Raw genomic sequence first — 17,320 nt, forward strand, 5'->3', positions numbered from 1 at the left:
TCAACATATATCTGCAAAATCTGGCTGTAACCATTCTACTGTGTCAAGATTACTTAAAAAAGAAACATAACAGCAGAGATATTAAAAGAAAATCTAAAACCGGACGGGAATGAAAAGCACTGCAGCAGAGGACAGAGTTTTGAAGAACATTTTAAGCTCAGTGCCAAAAATGTCCTCTCTTGGTTGTGTAAAATTTCACAATATATCATTGTGGAATTTTACACTCTTGTCGAAGATACATTATCTCAGCTATTCTTAAGTGTTGTCAAACTGGATGTTAGCTTGTACAAACATTGTATGACATGGTTATTTTTTATTTTTTTCGGCTAGTGCAGCAAAGCCTGTTACTTCCTTGCACTATATGGCATAATGTTAATACTTATGCAGCTGTAATTTGCAAGAATATTCTTCCTCTCTCTGTCCTATTTGACATCTTAGTGGTTTCGACACTTGTTTGGATAGGTCTAGGTTTGAGTAGCTGATCTCAGATGGAAGCAGTAGGGCTCCTACCCTGTGAGCTATTCTGGGTTTTTCAGTCCACATTATGAGCAAATCAGCCTGTGAACACACACTTCTATAGATACAATATGAATATGGATCACACTCAGGAACTGTTACAGTAATTGCTATTATCTCTCCCCTTTCTCTCTGTGGCAGATATGTACAGTTATACATAATAAATGGAACACTGCTTATTTTAATACACAACTTGTATATATTGGAACTATATGATTAATGATTTGGCAAAAACAAAACTTATCCATATGTTATTACGTGTGAGAAATTGGCTGAATTTTTCCATGTTACAATTGTTACCCTTTCTCTTATTGACTAAATTAATGTATTAATCATCTTTTCTCATATTGACTGAATTAACTTATTAACCATATATTCATGAATGTGTGTCTCAAATGAGAATTATGAAAATTCTGCACAATATTAATAAGAGTGACTAAAAATTTCTCTTGATTAATTAATACTGCTATGTTCTGAATTTGTATGTATACTTTGGACCTGCTTAAATTGAAACAAATGTATTTTGGTCCTTTTTTCGAATTAACAAGATTTTACTATAAAGGCTCTTTTTTTTGGGTAGAAATTAAAAAAAAAAAAAGAAAGAAAGGTGAAATTGAATAAAATAAACAAGGGAGGAAACTGCTTGAAGAATTCTGACAATTTACTGAATTTCTGCAGCACATAGAAGCACAGCCAAGAGAGGACATTTTTGGCACTGAGCTTAAAATGTTCTTCAAAACTCTGTCCTCTGCTGCAGTGCTTTTCATTCCCGTCAGGTTTTAGATTTTCTTTTAATATCTCTGCTATTATGTTTCTTTTTAAGTAACCTTGACACAGTAGAATGGTTACAGCCAGACTTTGCAGATATATGTTGACTAGAAAATCCCTCCCTATCAAAGGCAGTAATTATGCTTTTTTTCCCTTGGAGTTAACTGAGTGCCATACCACCACTGTTGAATAGGAAATGAAGACAGCTGATCCATGCTGATCCATGGTAATTTTTTCTTCCCTTAGAAAGCATCAATTTGCAAGTGACATGCAGGTGGTAATATGTAAAGAAGGTTGTTCATAAGAAAAATTAATATGGTTGGGATAAAAAAAAAATGGGCATTCAAAGTGACAAATTGCAGTTGTTTTTCTATTTCAGCCATGCAAAATTTTTGTGTAGAGAATACTACAAGAACCTTGGAAAAATGGATATGAATGATTTCATGTTTATAATATTTGTCACATGCACAGGCAAAATGAATAGAAATTTATTTTATTTTTTTGAATTTCGCTCTTGTTACAAAAGGGAGTGGTTACTACTCAGGGTGAAGGTTTCATTCTTAATTTTATTTTAAAACTTTTAAAAAAATATGTTTTTGCCATATATGCTTAAAATATATTCCACAGGATATCTCTATGTGCATTTATATGCTTATGAAAGTATCTGCTAGCTGTTATAATGATTTTTAATTAAGGTTTAATGTTAATTTATAAAAAAATAAATGAATTAAAGTAATAATTAAAAAATTATATATTATTTCTTCTTATGACCACTGTACTATCAAGATAATGAATATATTAAGAAGAGCACACAATTTTAAATTATTTATTGCTTTTATTCCAGACATTTCCATGGTATCATGGGAGGGCTCACGTGCACCACTTAGTGTGACTTTTAGGGATTTGCCAGCTAGAGGGTTAAGAAGAATTGTTAAATTTTTTTTAAATCCTTCAGTGGGAAAGGGTTTTTAAAATTTTTTTTTTTTAATCTATGGAATACATTTATCTTTCTTTTCAAATTGTGTGTGCATTTGGACCCTTGAAGTTGCACAGTATTTGCATTGGGAAATTGCATGTTTTTTATTGTTAGCGATTGGTGTATTCCAACCCCCCCCCCACACACACACAATCCCCATCACCGTAGTGTAAACAAATTGAATTACATTGAACAGCAAATTTTGGGTCATATCTTGTTAGTGAAAGTAAGTTTACTTTAACTAACAAGATATGGGCATGAAAGTAAGTTTACTTTATAGATTTTGGAGTGCTAAACACAGAAATAGTGCTTAAAATGGCTCTTGTTTTCGAAAAAAGTAGTTTTTTTTTTTTTTTTTTTTTTTAATATATTTATACAAGGTATTTTTTATTTATATGGCAGTAAGATGTAGCTATACCTGTATTAAACAGGGGACCTTTTCGCCTTTTCTTTGTATTCAGCTTTGGGAGAAAGCCTTTTTTACCAACCGACAATAATTGGTGCCATACCACCACTGTTGAATAGGAAATGAAGACAGCTAGCAGTCTGAGTACTATATGCTGATCCATGGTAATTTTTTCTTCCCTTAGAAAGCATCATGCAAGTGACATGCAGGTGGTAATATGTAAAGAAGGCTGTTCATAAGAAAAATAAATATGGTTGGGATAAAAAAAAAAAAAAAAAAAAAAAAAAAAAAAATGGGCATTCAAAGTGACGAATTGCGAATTGCAGTTTCATAGAAAACCACCATTACATGGTGGTTTTCTATGAAATCTAGATTTGTATAATAAACACTCTTATCCCATGTGCAGAATATGCAGTCAGACCTGAGACAAGGTCTGACTGCGTATGGCAGGCAGAGAGCTGCCACAACCTATGTATGGTCTGAGGATGGGTTTTTGGCAAGGTTCCCAAAATGTTACCTTAGTGTACAGAAACTCCCCGACTTACATAAGGGTTGCGTTCCACAGAACACTACGTAAGTTGGAATTTCCCCCAAGTGCAGCACTCGTAACTGTGCTTGAATCAAAAAAGAAATGTTCAACGAACATGTAAATAGAATTATTTATTGTATTTATTCAATTTTTTTATCTCATCGCAGTAAAAATTACAAAGTGTACAATTTCAAAAAAATTTCAAAATTATAAAATTACAAAAAAAGAGAGGACAGAGGCATAACGTCAGTAAGTTTTACCTCTCGAGCATCATTAAAATCGACATCTTCAGCTGATAAGTATGCCACTGCGGAGTTTGAGAGCTGTGGAGATTTAGAAGAGGTCGGCCACTCAACCTTATGAAAGAACATAATGGATGACTGGATGGTGGGTTTTTTCTTTTAATTGTAGATTTCTTTGTAGCAAGCAAGCATATCATTCACCCCTCTTAACTTTTAACAATCTTTCGCTGCCAGGATCCATCTCAAACCTCGCCATTGCCGATACAATTTCACAAAATGCCATTCCCATCTCTCTCTCTGGTAATGAAGCGTCTCAGCTCCTCATTTGGTTTACCTTGAGCTCCATCAGCATTTTCTTCTTTCACTATTGTTGCTTGCAAGTCAATAAGTTCTTCATTAGATAATTCCTTCTCTTCTTCCTCTATTAACTCCTCCACGTCTTTGACATCAACCTCCAACTGAAGTAGCTCTGCAACCTTTACAATCTTATCTGTAACCTCTTCATATGATTCATCCTTTTCAAATTCTTTGAAACCTTTTATGTGCTGTAGGCATATTTTCTTCCATGTGCTATTTAAACAATTTTTAATAATTTCCACCCAGGCCTTATTAATGTTTAAGATGACATGGTAAATATTGTAAGATTTTCAAAAGTCTTTTAACGTAAAATTTGTCTCGTCTATTGCAGAATATGCCTGAGCAAATGTTGTGTGGAAATAGTATGCCTTTAAATTTGAAATAACACCCTGATCCATAGTTGGATGAGTGAAGTCGTGTTTGGCAGCAGAAATATGACTCTCACATTCAAATTGAAATAATGTGTGTAGGATGTTCAGGAGCATTATCTAATAGAAGCAAAATCTTGAAAGGAATGTCGTTGTATTTACAATATTTTTCAACCTCGGGAATGAAGCAGCATTTAAACAAATCCTCAAAGGGAGATATTGTTATCCATGCTCTCTGGTTCGATCAGAAATGCATGGGTAGGGTGGCTTTATTCATGCCCTTAAATGCAAGAGGATTTCCAGAATGGGACACAAGCAGTGGTTTTAATCTGTAATCTCCAGCTGCATTAGCCCCAAGCAAGAGCATGGCCCTATCTTTTGATGCCTTGAAACCTGGCATTGTATTTTTCTCTTTGGCAATGTATGTTTGATCCGGCATTTTTTTTTTTCAATACAAAGCAGTCTCGTTAACGTTAAAAGTTTGCTGCGTTGAACAGCCACCTTAATCAATAATTTTTTCCAACACATCACAAAATTTCTCTGCAGCTGCAAAATCGGCCCTGGCGACTTCACCGCATACTTTAGCGTTGTGGAAATCAGCGCGATTCTTGAACCTATTAAACCACCCGTTGCTTGCCACGAACTTGGCTTGGGGTTCGCCATACTTATCCTTAATATCTTTATAAATGCTTGTTGCTTTTGCCTGAATGGTCATTAGACTCGGGAGCACTTGCTTCTGAATCTGATTTTCCATCCATATTATTAACAGCTGTTCCATCTTCGATATAGCACCTCAAAGCTGTTTTGTGATCACTGTTGATCTTAAGTGTGTTGATCCTTTGACATGTTCTTTTATACGTGCACTGTCCTTTAAATAGTTATCATTTTCATCTTCATTTCTAAATCAATTTTGTTTTGTTTCCTGGCACTACCACCACTTTCACTTTTCGTTGCTCGCTTTCTTTTCATCATTGTAATACGTTAATAGAAATGAAGAGAAGTTTCTGAAAATTTGTTTTTTATAAAATTGAAGATTTCAAGTGAAGGGGAACACATTTCACCATAATAGTGTGAAAACCCACACAGTTTTGCAGTTATCGGTATTATCGCAAATGCAATAAGATCGAGTTTACTACCCGTTTATAATTAGATGCACTAACAAAAAAGCCCAATAAACCAGAGAGTGCAGATTGTTTTTATTGTTTTATGGTCGTAACCTTCAGAAATGTGCTTTAGAAAAATATCACAAAGGCGTTCAAAATTGATTCTTATAACAGGAACATATGTTATAAGGGTGGTGCAATTTCCATTATAAATATGACCTTTTAAAGAGATAAACAGCTTAGTAATATAGCAAAATTTTCAACTTCCAAAGACTTCAAACGAATTACATTGATGTGTTATTGGGTTCACATTACGATATTTTCACGATACCTCCATTTATTCCTACGGGATGCAAAATACGTTTCCAAGATTTTTTTTTTAAGTTTGCACGAGCCAGCAAAAACTTTTGTAAAGTCGAATTTCCATAAATCAAGTATTACGTATAAGCTAAATAAACTATTTTAATATTCATGTGGTATAAAGAGCTGTCATTAAAGAAATCTAGACTTCATCCAAAATAAAATAAAATCATAAAAATAAGAAAGAGACAGAGTAAAACTCACCTCAATTAAAATATTAATAAATAACTTAATATTTGCATTTGGAAATTTCCACAGGATCAATGCCTCCTTGAAAAAGTGGTCACTGTGGTTTCCCTAAATTTTCTTTTCATGTTATTTCTTCTTAGTGGGTGTCTGTATTCATCCATTAGATGGTGTAGTTTGGAACTTCCGTGTGTGTTTAGACACATTCGTGTTTATTCTGGTATTTTGTTTAACATTCATTTATTTATTCATTAGGTAGTTTGATTTTCTGATTTTAATATTTGCTTGTACACAGGTAGCAGTTAGCACCTCTTCAACATTGTTTTTTGCAGTTTTCAACAGTTCTTATCATCATACAAATAATGATCAACTAAATTATTATTTGATTATACCACATTTAATTTAGATATATATATATATATTTTTTTTTTTATCTTTCAAAAGCCAGTACAGCTAGTAAATTTCAGAGTGACACAACCTGGGTATATCAAAAGTGTTCGGACTTTTTGAAATTTGCTATGAAACTATCAGTCATGCTGTCACTATAAGCTTCATTTCTATGTTTTCTTTGTAAGTAACAGAAATTGTGTGAAGTACATGCATTTGCAATTAAAATAGTTTTCCTTAATTTTGCCTTTCAAAATTGACATATCCTACAGTGTAAAAAAAAAAACTTATCAATTTGAAAATATTATATCAAAAATATTATGAAGCTACTTACAAACTCAAATCTTCTTAAACTATATCTAAATTGAAAATAATCTACAGTTTCCAAGGAAGAAGTGCAAAACAAAAATACTTACTTCTACTATATTTCCATATCCTGTGCCTAATATTCCTCTCTGGCTAAAACACAGATGGCGAGCTGAACCACCAAGTATATAGGATTGAAGGCATTTATATGTCCTAAGATCCCAGATTTTTAAACTTCTATTTAAAGCAGCTGTTGCCATGTATCTAAATAAAGGAATGAAAAATACAGTATTAGTATTATCCACATAGTGCAAGAAAGCCACAGGCTTTGCACCAGTCAAAAAAAAAGAGAAAATGAGAAAATAAATATTATGTGCTTCCCTCCTCATGTAGGTAACTTATCCAGTTGACCTTTGAATTTATTCAAAATTGGGGAATTTCTTGGGGAAGAGGAGTTTATTGTAAAATCCATGTTGCACTATAAATTAAATTTCACTGACAAAATACACATTCTATATTAAAATGCAGTCAAAGGACTGTTTACTAGTATGCATTCACACAGTAACTAACCTATGATTTTTCTGTCTGCATATATTTTCTGTTTGACTGATTATGATTGCTTTTCATAATGGAAAAATGAAATTTTGGATTTTTATAATGGAAATTGTAAACTGTAAAATTTAAAACAGTAAAATAGATAAGCAGTCAATACCAACGAACATGGGACGCACAAATTGCACAAGTGAGAAAAGTTTACAAAGAGAAGATTATGAAAATTTATTTATGTTTTTTATATGATTTAAGATTTCATGGAAGGGGAAATATTTTGCCATAATAATGTAAAAACCCAGAATTCCAGCAATCAGTATTATCTCAAATGCAGTAAGATCAAGTTTAGTACCTGTTTATAATTAGATTGCACTAACTGAAAAGCCGAATAAAAAAGGAACTGCAAATTGTTTTTATTTTTTTATGGTAGTGGCCTCCAGAAATGTGCTTCTCTGCTCACACCTCACAAAATTTCTGTTCAAACAGAAAAATGTGAGCTCCTGAAAAAAATGGGTATAATGAGAATTGTATTGCTATATTGAATGAGTATTCAATATAGCAATACAATGCGTTCACCTGGTGTTACTCACAGATGAAATCATGCGAATGAGCTAATGCGAAAATCGCATTATACTCTCATTGTTCCCTAATATATCAGCCGTGTTGGAGCAAATTCACATTGAAAAAATGCACGTTATAGCAGAACTGACTGTACAAATTTTAAGAAGAAAAAAGATTTTAAAAAATGCCGATGCTGCCGTATTTTTACATATTTCCCTTCCTCCAAAATGTTTAAAATGACAATTGATAATAACATTAAAAAACAAGAATGGTAATTTTCATTTAACTTACACTGGAAAAGGTGTTTCAATGGTGGCATGGTGATGGAGTTGAAAGAAAATCTTCTACCATCAACCAGGACAACCTTTAGGATCTGGTGTTCTTTCCGATCACTGCCTTTTGCTACTATAAAAACTGTCCAAAGTGGTTTGCTTTTGGCACTTTCTCTGAAGGTTCTTGAAATAACTTAACACCTGATCTTCAAATTTGCAGGTCATCAATTTAGTGGTTTCAATATTTGGTTTTTTCTTATGTCCCACACAGCAAACATGTCCTTAATTTCTTGAGTTGTTGCTACATGGTCACCCTCCTCGTGTTCCTCATCTCCACTGTCATGCTCACCCATCTGCTGTAATTCCTGGAGTTCATCTGTTGTCAACTCCCTTCCATGGTCCTCAATTAACTTCTCCACATCCTCTGCGTCAATCTCAAGAGCCAAGGACTCGCCAAGAGTGATAATTTCCTGCTCTAGAACACCTTCAGCTTCAAATCCTTCAAATGGATGACCGAAAGCCACAAGTTCTTCCAGGCTGCATTGAGGCACTGAGCTGAAACTTCATTCCCAGAATTGACAATGATTTTTAGACAGTGTAAGATGTTAAACCTGGTCTTCCAATATTGTTTAAGGTGATGGCTGTCTCCTGAAGTCTCTTAAAAGAATCTCCTTCATGTAATTTTTTTTTTAAAGTTGGCAATCACTTGCTGATCCATTGACTGAAGCAAAGGGGTGGTATTGGGTGGAAGAAATTTGACAGTAACAAAGTCAAATTGCTCCTCCAGAGATCAGGTAAGTTCAGGATCATGGCCTGGAGCATTATCCAAAATTAACAGTGCCTTTAAAGGAAGTTTATTCTTTTCTAAGTAACTTTTGACTGAAGAACAAAACACTTCAAATACCTATTTATTGAAGAGGTGTCTTGTCACCTAGGCCTAGGTGACAAGAGGTGTCTTGTCACCTAGGCCTTCTTGTTACACCATCAGAAGACACCCAACCTGTCTTTGATGACCTTTTGCTGTTTAAACACTCTTGGAGTTTGAGTGGTAAACCAACACTGGCTTAAGTTTAAAATGACCACAGGCATTGGACCCTAATAGCAGAGTAAGCCTATCCTTCATAGGCTTATGCCCAGGCAACGAGGCCCCTTCTTTTGTGATATATGTTCACCTGGGCATTCTTTTCCAAAAGAGGCCCGTTTCGTCTGTATTAAAGACTTGTTAAGGAAGGTAACCGTCCTTCTCAACAAGCTCTTGAAACTCCACCTTAAAGTTTTCAACTGTTTCCTGATCAGCACTGCAAGCCTCTCCATGCGTTATAATACTTTTAATATTGGACCTTTTCTAAAATAATAATCCCCATATTGCGTATCACTTCTAGTGATTTGCAAATGTGTAAAATTTGTTTTACACATTTGCAAATGTATTATCCAGGAATTGCATCACCCTTAATTTGTTTTTCTTTTATCCACAGCAACAAAAGCCTTTCCATTTCTACAATTAGTTCTCTGCCTTTTTGGACTGTGTTAGATTCATCACTACTTTAATTTTTAAGGTTTTTCTTTTTGTTTCACTATGGTAGAAATGGTTGACTGGGTAAAACCATATTCACACACCAGTATTGTGTTTTTTCATTATTTCTTGTCTGATTTTAATTGAAAATTCCTTCTTACTGCACTCTTCAGGGGCTATATTATCAGTTTACACAATGTTGTACTTTCAAGAAAAAATCACTTAAACTAAAGGATTCAAAAACAAAACACGCAGCCAATACATTTACAAATATGTTGGCTTGCTATTGGTTGACAGAAAGGACCGTGTGGTCCGGTCGGAGACAATTTTTTACATAATCAAATTTCAAAAAACCAATTCAAATCATTAAAATGCACTATGCTTTCACTGTTTACAGTTGCTATGTTTGGTTATAAGAATCAATTTTGAATGTCTGTGATATTTTTCTAAAGCACATTTCTGGATGTTACTACAACAAAACAATAAAAACAATTTGCAGTTTCCAGTTTATTGGACTTTTCTGTTAGTGCAATCTATTATAAACAGGTAGTAAACTCAATCTTATTGCATTTACGATAATACCATAGCTGGAATTTTGTGAGTTTCTACATTATTATGGTGAAATGTGTTTCCCCTTCCATGAAATCTTCAATAAAAAATAAACTTTTCAAAATCTTCTCTTCATTCCTATTTTTTTAAGCTTCGTAAACTTGTTTCTCCGTATATATTGCAGTATTAATTAAGCTATGGTACGCAAGCATAAATTTATTTTTATTATGCTAACCTGTGGAAATACTCTTATGATTTTCATGTATCATTTAATTTTGTTAATTGGTAAGGTAATAAAGTGTAAATTTGTGCTTTATATCTTTACTTTTATATCCTGTGGATAATATTCCTCCTATTTTCGCTCATTAGAATAGTCTAATAGAATTAAAATTCAATCCACAAACGTGATCACAATGTCCTGTGCTTAATACATATTGTATAGTTAATTAAGATTGTAAGAGCGATAAAGCCCAATATGTCCTACTAATGTTATTATTATAAACTATAAAAGGAAACCTCATACCTTGATGAAGGATTTATGTGATTATATAATTATACAAATAAATGTCCCATATTTAATATTAAATAAAATCAATTATGAAAATTAAATTAAAATTATAAAAATAAATACTTATTAAAAGATTGTCATCCATCCAATTCTCATCCCCAACATAACGTATAAGGAAAAGCCAGGAGAAGTCGACAGTCATCAACATCCCCAAAAAAACCAAAACATGTTAACATGAGAACTGAAAACAATTGCTGGATTTATCCTTAAAAAAAAAAAAAAAAAAAAAAAAACAGCAATATTGGTTCGACACAGAAATGTCTTTCAATGAGGATACAACAACACGCAGCATCAGTCACAGCAGAAGGACATGTGCCTCGAAACTTGCCTTCCATGCTATCAATGATAACCATGTTTTTCTTTTTAATGAAGTGAAAGTTTTAAATACGCAACATGAATATATTAAATTATTGATGGATGAAACTCTTGAAATGAGGGTAAATGCAAATTCCATAAATGTTCATAGGCCGTATACTATCTCGGACTCGTGGACTTTCATGCGCATTTGTGAACAGTAATTCACACACTGGTTTAGTGAAAATAACCTCATATCAGGTAGTTGATAGGTTTAAATATAAAAAAGGGTGGGTATCATTCGCAAAACACACTTTACTTCTTGTGAGTATAGAGTGTACCCGAATAAGTTTGGTCCCTCATAAGAAGTTTAGACAATTTTATGATTTTAGATATTTTAAACTGTGTTTTTTTAAGGATAAATCCGACAACTGTTTTCAGTTCTCATGTTAAAATGCAGTTTTGGTTTTTTGGGGATGTTGATGGCTATCAACTTCTCCTGGCTTTTCCTGATGCATTATGTTGGGGATGAGAATTGAATGCATGACAATCTTTTAATAAGCATTTATTTATAAATTTTAATGTAATTTTCATAACTGATTTTATTTAATTAAATATAGGAAATGTATTCGTATAATTATATAATCACATAATCCTTCCAACATGAATGTTGAGAGAATTCTGATCCTACATAAAGGTATGAGGTTTCCTTTTATAGTTTGTAATAGCATATAGTGAACAGTATTTTATTATAGAGAGTCCATCGTAAAGTGAATTGATCGTATAGTGAACCAATCTTAAAGTGGAGGTCCACTGTATTTAACCACCTTCACAGGAAGGCATGCAGCTCCCTTTTCAGTAAACATAATAAGATAGCAAGGACAGCTTATTACCACAAAATGCTCAATCTCCTCTTTTAATATCACTGCTGCTCCAGTTTTGAGGCCTACCATAATAAGTGCATTATCAACTAAGGGGTTTTTTTTTTTTTTTGGTAGTTGTTGGCGCATCAGCTTCTGTGGCCATAATGCACCTCCCAAGGTTTTTGCGGTACTTTGATCCAAGCCCGAGGCGGGATTCGAACCCATGACCTTTGGGTTGCCAGGCAGACATTTTACCCACCCGGCAAATCAACTAAGTGCCAGTTTTATAAAAGGAATCCTACTGCTTTTAGGTTTTTCAGAAGATGCCCGATTTTGTACAAAGCAAGTGCTTTTGATTTGATGATTTTTTTTTTATTATCATTATTACAAAAGGTCACAAAAATACAAAAATGGGATATAACTTGGAATCACTTTGATTACTGCCATGTGTAGAAATCAAAATAGCCCAAATTTTTTTATGCTACACAAAAAGAAGTTTAAATCTTGCCCAGCAAATCCAGTTCTTTTTGTTGCAATGGTGTCATTATCAGAATGAAATTTTGTGTCTTATAAACATATTTTCAGTTGTGAAAAATGATAAGTCTGAAGGAGCTAGTGACAATTGTTTTTTTTTCTTCTTTAATTTTTTTCATTACATAAGTCTTGCGAGTAAGCAGAGTGTTCTGAAAGAACATGGCACTTCTGATTCATCTGAGTTTTCTCCTTTCAATTTTTCCTTCAAACAATCCAGAGAAGAGCAATAATAACCCACAGTAATAAATTTACCTTTTTCCAGGAAAATCCAGTAAATTTCCATTAATTTTTCAGAAAAATTATCAGAGGCTTTCTGAAAATCTTTGGGCTTGGACAATTTCTGTATTGCTCTCCCTGAATGTTGCCAATGGGCTTGTTTCATTTCAGGATTATAGAAATAGAGCCATGTTTCTCCAAGGTTACAATTTTATCTAGATACTTTACTACAGCTCTTAAAAATTAGTAAGAATTGCTTTGGAAGCTTCCACCATGGAATAATTTTGATTGGTGGATTCCAACTTTTGGGAACCCATTTTGATATGAGACTTTTCTGACATCTAAATTACAATGAACAATAATGAAAATATGTTCATTATTGTACAATGAAAATAATGAAAAATGTTAAGCACCGCAACTATTTTTCTGAGTGCAATTTGATGATTAAATAACATCTCATGCACTTTATTGAATGTTTTCTGGAGTTGTAACAGAAATAGGCCCCTCTGCCTTTAACATCAAAATCTCCCCTTTTGAAATGGACACACCAATATTTTATAATTGAATATGAAATACAACATTCCTTTAATGTTGTTGACATTTTTTCAAATATTAGTTTTGCAGATTAATCCTTTCAGAAAGAGATATCTCTGCACTCACTTTCTTGGGATTCTGGAATTTTGGCCAACATGATGTTACCAAAGTCATCTGAAAAACAGTAGGGATCATATTTTAATATAGCATGATCAAAAATTAACCAGACAGCAGGTGTGCCCCAAACAATAACAGAAGTGAGCTGAACCTGACAGGCTACCCACTTCATTTTTTTTTTTTTTTTTTTGGAAAACCTTTTTGATTTTTAAAAATTCTGCCTGCAGTATATAGCAATGGCTGACCTCTTGTGAATAGACTACATTAATTTATAACTTTATATATAACCATATATAAAGCAATATATAACTTTATTTTTTTAACAAAAAAATTTTAAATTTAAAAATCTTGTCTTTTTACACATTTCATTTTCAATGAAAACTTTTATCAGTTCTGCTCAAAATAAGAAAAACGTCAAACATCAAATATAAGCATGAAAATTTAGTTACTTCCATTTATTATTTTATAAAATTGATAAGGATGCAAATTTAACTTTTAAATTTTGCACCCTTACTTCTGCTTGTATATGATGTATGCAAACAGAAATATGCAGATACTTTTATTAATTCTGCTGGAAATAAGAGAAAACTAGAAGAAATATAAAGTATAAACATGTAAAATTGTTAAATGAGCAAAATTTCAAAATTATGCATGTTCACATATTTCTGCTTATATATATAAGCAGAAATATGTGCACGATGTTGGGTTTGACTATGTTTATATATTTATATTAGACAATAGATATATTAGATAATATTAGCCATTCCATCTTCAACTTGATAAAATCATTAAAACCATTGAGTACATAAAATTTAAAAATTACATGTGCACACTTTTTCCCCACTTATATTTCTGTTTTTGTATACTAGCAGAAGAAGTCTATGGACTCTAAAGGGCTCAACAGAAATTAAACAATGTTGAGTTTGAATACAAAAAGCACTCAATTTTTTGAACAAAATGTTTGTTAATTGTATTGAAAAATATAAAAAAAGAAATTTCGCAATACAAACACAAATATTAAAAAATGTATCATTTTTGTCTCTGAGGTTTTTGGAAGCACTGAGAGCACATTTTTATATGATCTAGGCATAAAAACATGTAACACGTTACCACTTTTTTTTTTTTTTTTTTTTTTTTTTTCATAACATAGAAATGGCACCTTTTCCTTGCACATGGTTTTGCAGTAATTTTTCTGCTTGTTCTGGCTATTTGCTGTCTCTTTTCCCCTCCTCATCATCACGGGGAGCATTTGTCATTAGTAATCACCTTTTCACTTCATTTGTCAAATCTAGATTAACCTCTGCAAAAAAAAGTTGCCTTACTAATTCACTGCTTTCCTTTTCATTGTTTGGAACAAGCAATATTTGAGCATTTACTCCTACTAAATTTAGTATAGAGTAAAAAATCACCATTGACCATCGTCTGATGTTCACAGCGTCATTATACGTTGCATATAACACATTTACTATGTCTATGTCTCTTTTGGTATTGTTATAAAAAGATATGACCTTACACCTCTGCTTGCTGCCTCTTGAAGCATCAATTTCACCATGATGCATGTGAGAATAACACTTGGGGGACGGGGGGACACATATGACACAATAGTAATGTTTTCCTGAAATCAAAAGAAGTTTGAATTCTCTCTACTATTTTTGCATTGAAAAACTAACTTCTTGCATTACTTATTTTCTTTGTTCTTACATTCCCCAATACACATACATGACTGAAGATATGTGTTTTTCAAATAAATAAGTATATAACGATGATAATAATAATAACCTCGACCAACAGTACACCAGACATAACGACCCTATGTACTTGGTAGAAATACCTGTCACGAGGTGGAACCCCCAATCACGGAGAAATAATATAAGATAATGATAATAATAACAACTAGGGGGCTCTGCCTCCTGCTCGCTTTGCTTGCCAACCCCCCTCGCACACTTTTCTACATAAAATGTAGAGATATGACAGAGTAAGTCAAATCTTTTTTACATAAGACACACCAGTCGAAACGCTCTGTTCAATATCTAATCAGGAAATGACCTATGTAATTATTTACCTATGCATTTGTAGTGACATAATTGCTCCGCCCACTTGTACCACGTGACCCGTATCCCATCGGTTACCCAACCATGCAGCACTCCCACTATGTAATATTTACTTGCGTTCACATAAGTCACTTAGGGAAAGGCCTTTTGCTTCAGGGTTCCATAATGCATGAGGAATATTGTTGCATCCAAAAGAGCTGGACTAAAATATTTACAAACTATATAAATATTTAAAATATTTACAAATATACAAACGTTATAGAGGTAGTTGTTTTCCAATGTGCAAATGCTGGCATGTGTCCCATGTAAACACTCGACATTGTCAACAGCAAGTGTCTGATTCTGCCCAGTAATCCATTTAACGTTCACCAACCTTGTGTACATGCTTCACTGTCTAATATGTAACCACACCCGGCATCATTTGATGTTCCATTGTAGCATTTGTATATTGTCAACTGAAGAAGGGACCCATTGTCCCAACATAGTAGAGGTATGATTGTAAATAATTTAGTTTTTGTAAATACAAATATAATATGGTTTTTGTAAATTTGGTTATAACGAGCATCATGGGACTGACAAAATTTCCTTGTTATAACCATTACTCACTATATTAGTGACAGCGAAGATGGGGGGAACCCCTGGGGCCTAATAGCCCTAGGATGCTTGTATACACTACAATACACTTAACATTAAACAATTTATTTGTATGTAATTTTAAAACCATACACTTAATACTAAACAATTTATTTCTTCATAATTAAAGGCAATACTATTTAATAATAAACAAGATTTCAATTAGTCTTCATTTATAAATCTTAAAACTGATGTTTGTTTTAAAGATTTCGCTTTAATATTTCTTAAGTTTCCCCTTAAAACACTCGACACATTAAAAGTCTCATTACTTGCCTCAGTTCCTTCAAAAAAATTGACTAATGTGTCTATTGCACCTTGAGCTTGTGAGATTGTCAGCACTGATTTTGATTCACTTGTCATCATCCCAATCATCATCTTTGTTGAGCACAGCATCTACAATGTCACTCTCTGTAAGAAGACCACTAGTTAACAAGTTGTCATCAACTCGTACAAATTCATCGATGTTATCTGCATTAAAACCTACAACGTTATTAAGTAGCAACCATTCGGATAATGGTAAGTTATTTTCTTCATTTCCATCTATGATTGAAATTTCGTTTGAATTTAATTTTGATTTCTTGAAACAATTCGATATGATTGTGGAAGTAACGTTGTTCCACACATCATTCAATAAATTCATAGCATCCAATATCAATATAGACTCAGTAAGTTTGTTCTCTTTGACTGATGAGATGTAGAACTAGAAACCTTTTATAAAATCCTTTCAAACTCTTGATTACACCATGTCCACTGGTTGTAAAATTGATTGCCACATTGGGAGGCAGAAACACTAGCTTATGGTTGGACAAATTTTGAATCTGGGGATGTGCAGGACAGTTACCAACTAACAATAAAATATTTTTCTTCTTTTCGAACAGGTCCTTATTCCAAACATTTACGTATTGCTGAAAAATATCTGAAGTCATCCAAGCTTTATTGTTTGCAGTGTAATCTACAGGAAGTTTCCTTACATTTTTGAAACACCGAAGTTTTAACGATTTTCCGATAGCACAGTTTTTTTTTTTTTTAAATCAGTTCCTGTGCGCATATGAGCACTGTCAAGCGAGCCTTTGATTTTTTTCAAACAATACATTTTTCCCATTTAAATTCAAGTGTATTGTCAGGTGTCAAATTATAAAAAAAAAAAAAAAAGTCCTGTTTCATTGGTGTTGTAGATGTCTTCGTCATTGAAATCTTTTCTGATTTCTGCCCAAACATAATCAATCCACCCATTTGCCATTATTGGATCTGCAGATCGAGATTCTCCACTAATTTTTGCATAAATGATGTTATGTCAGTTTTTAAATCAATCTAGCCAACCGTTGTTACATTTTTTTTCTTTTTTTTTTTTTGTTAGTTGTTGGCGCATCAGTTTCTGTGACCATAATGCACCTCCCAAGGTTTTTGCACTACTCTGATCCAAGCCCAAGGTGGGATTCGAACCAGTGACCTTTGGGATGCCAAGCAGGCACTTCACCCACCTGGCTAGCCCGGTCAGCCCATTGTGGCCAAATTATTTAGCAAATTTTTCTGCTTGAACCTTCAAGATCAGACCATCTATT

General features: G+C 33.2%; 1 protein-coding gene across 1 annotated transcript in view; it reads right to left on the reverse strand.

Moving 5' to 3' along the window:
• Positions 1 to 17,320, reverse strand: part of LOC150080872 (WD repeat-containing protein 46) — a 210,184-nt gene that overhangs the window by 50,082 nt on the left and 142,782 nt on the right. The window contains exon 9 of the mRNA XM_090380845.1: positions 6,615 to 6,768. Coding sequence (XP_090236971.1) covers positions 6,615 to 6,768 — 154 coding nt within the window. The remainder of the gene's footprint in view (positions 1 to 6,614; positions 6,769 to 17,320) is intronic.

Source organism: Mastigoproctus giganteus, chromosome 9 (genome assembly GCF_048544385.1).
Source record: "Mastigoproctus giganteus isolate SK-2022 chromosome 9, ASM4854438v1, whole genome shotgun sequence".
NCBI lineage: Eukaryota > Metazoa > Arthropoda > Arachnida > Uropygi > Thelyphonidae > Mastigoproctus > Mastigoproctus giganteus.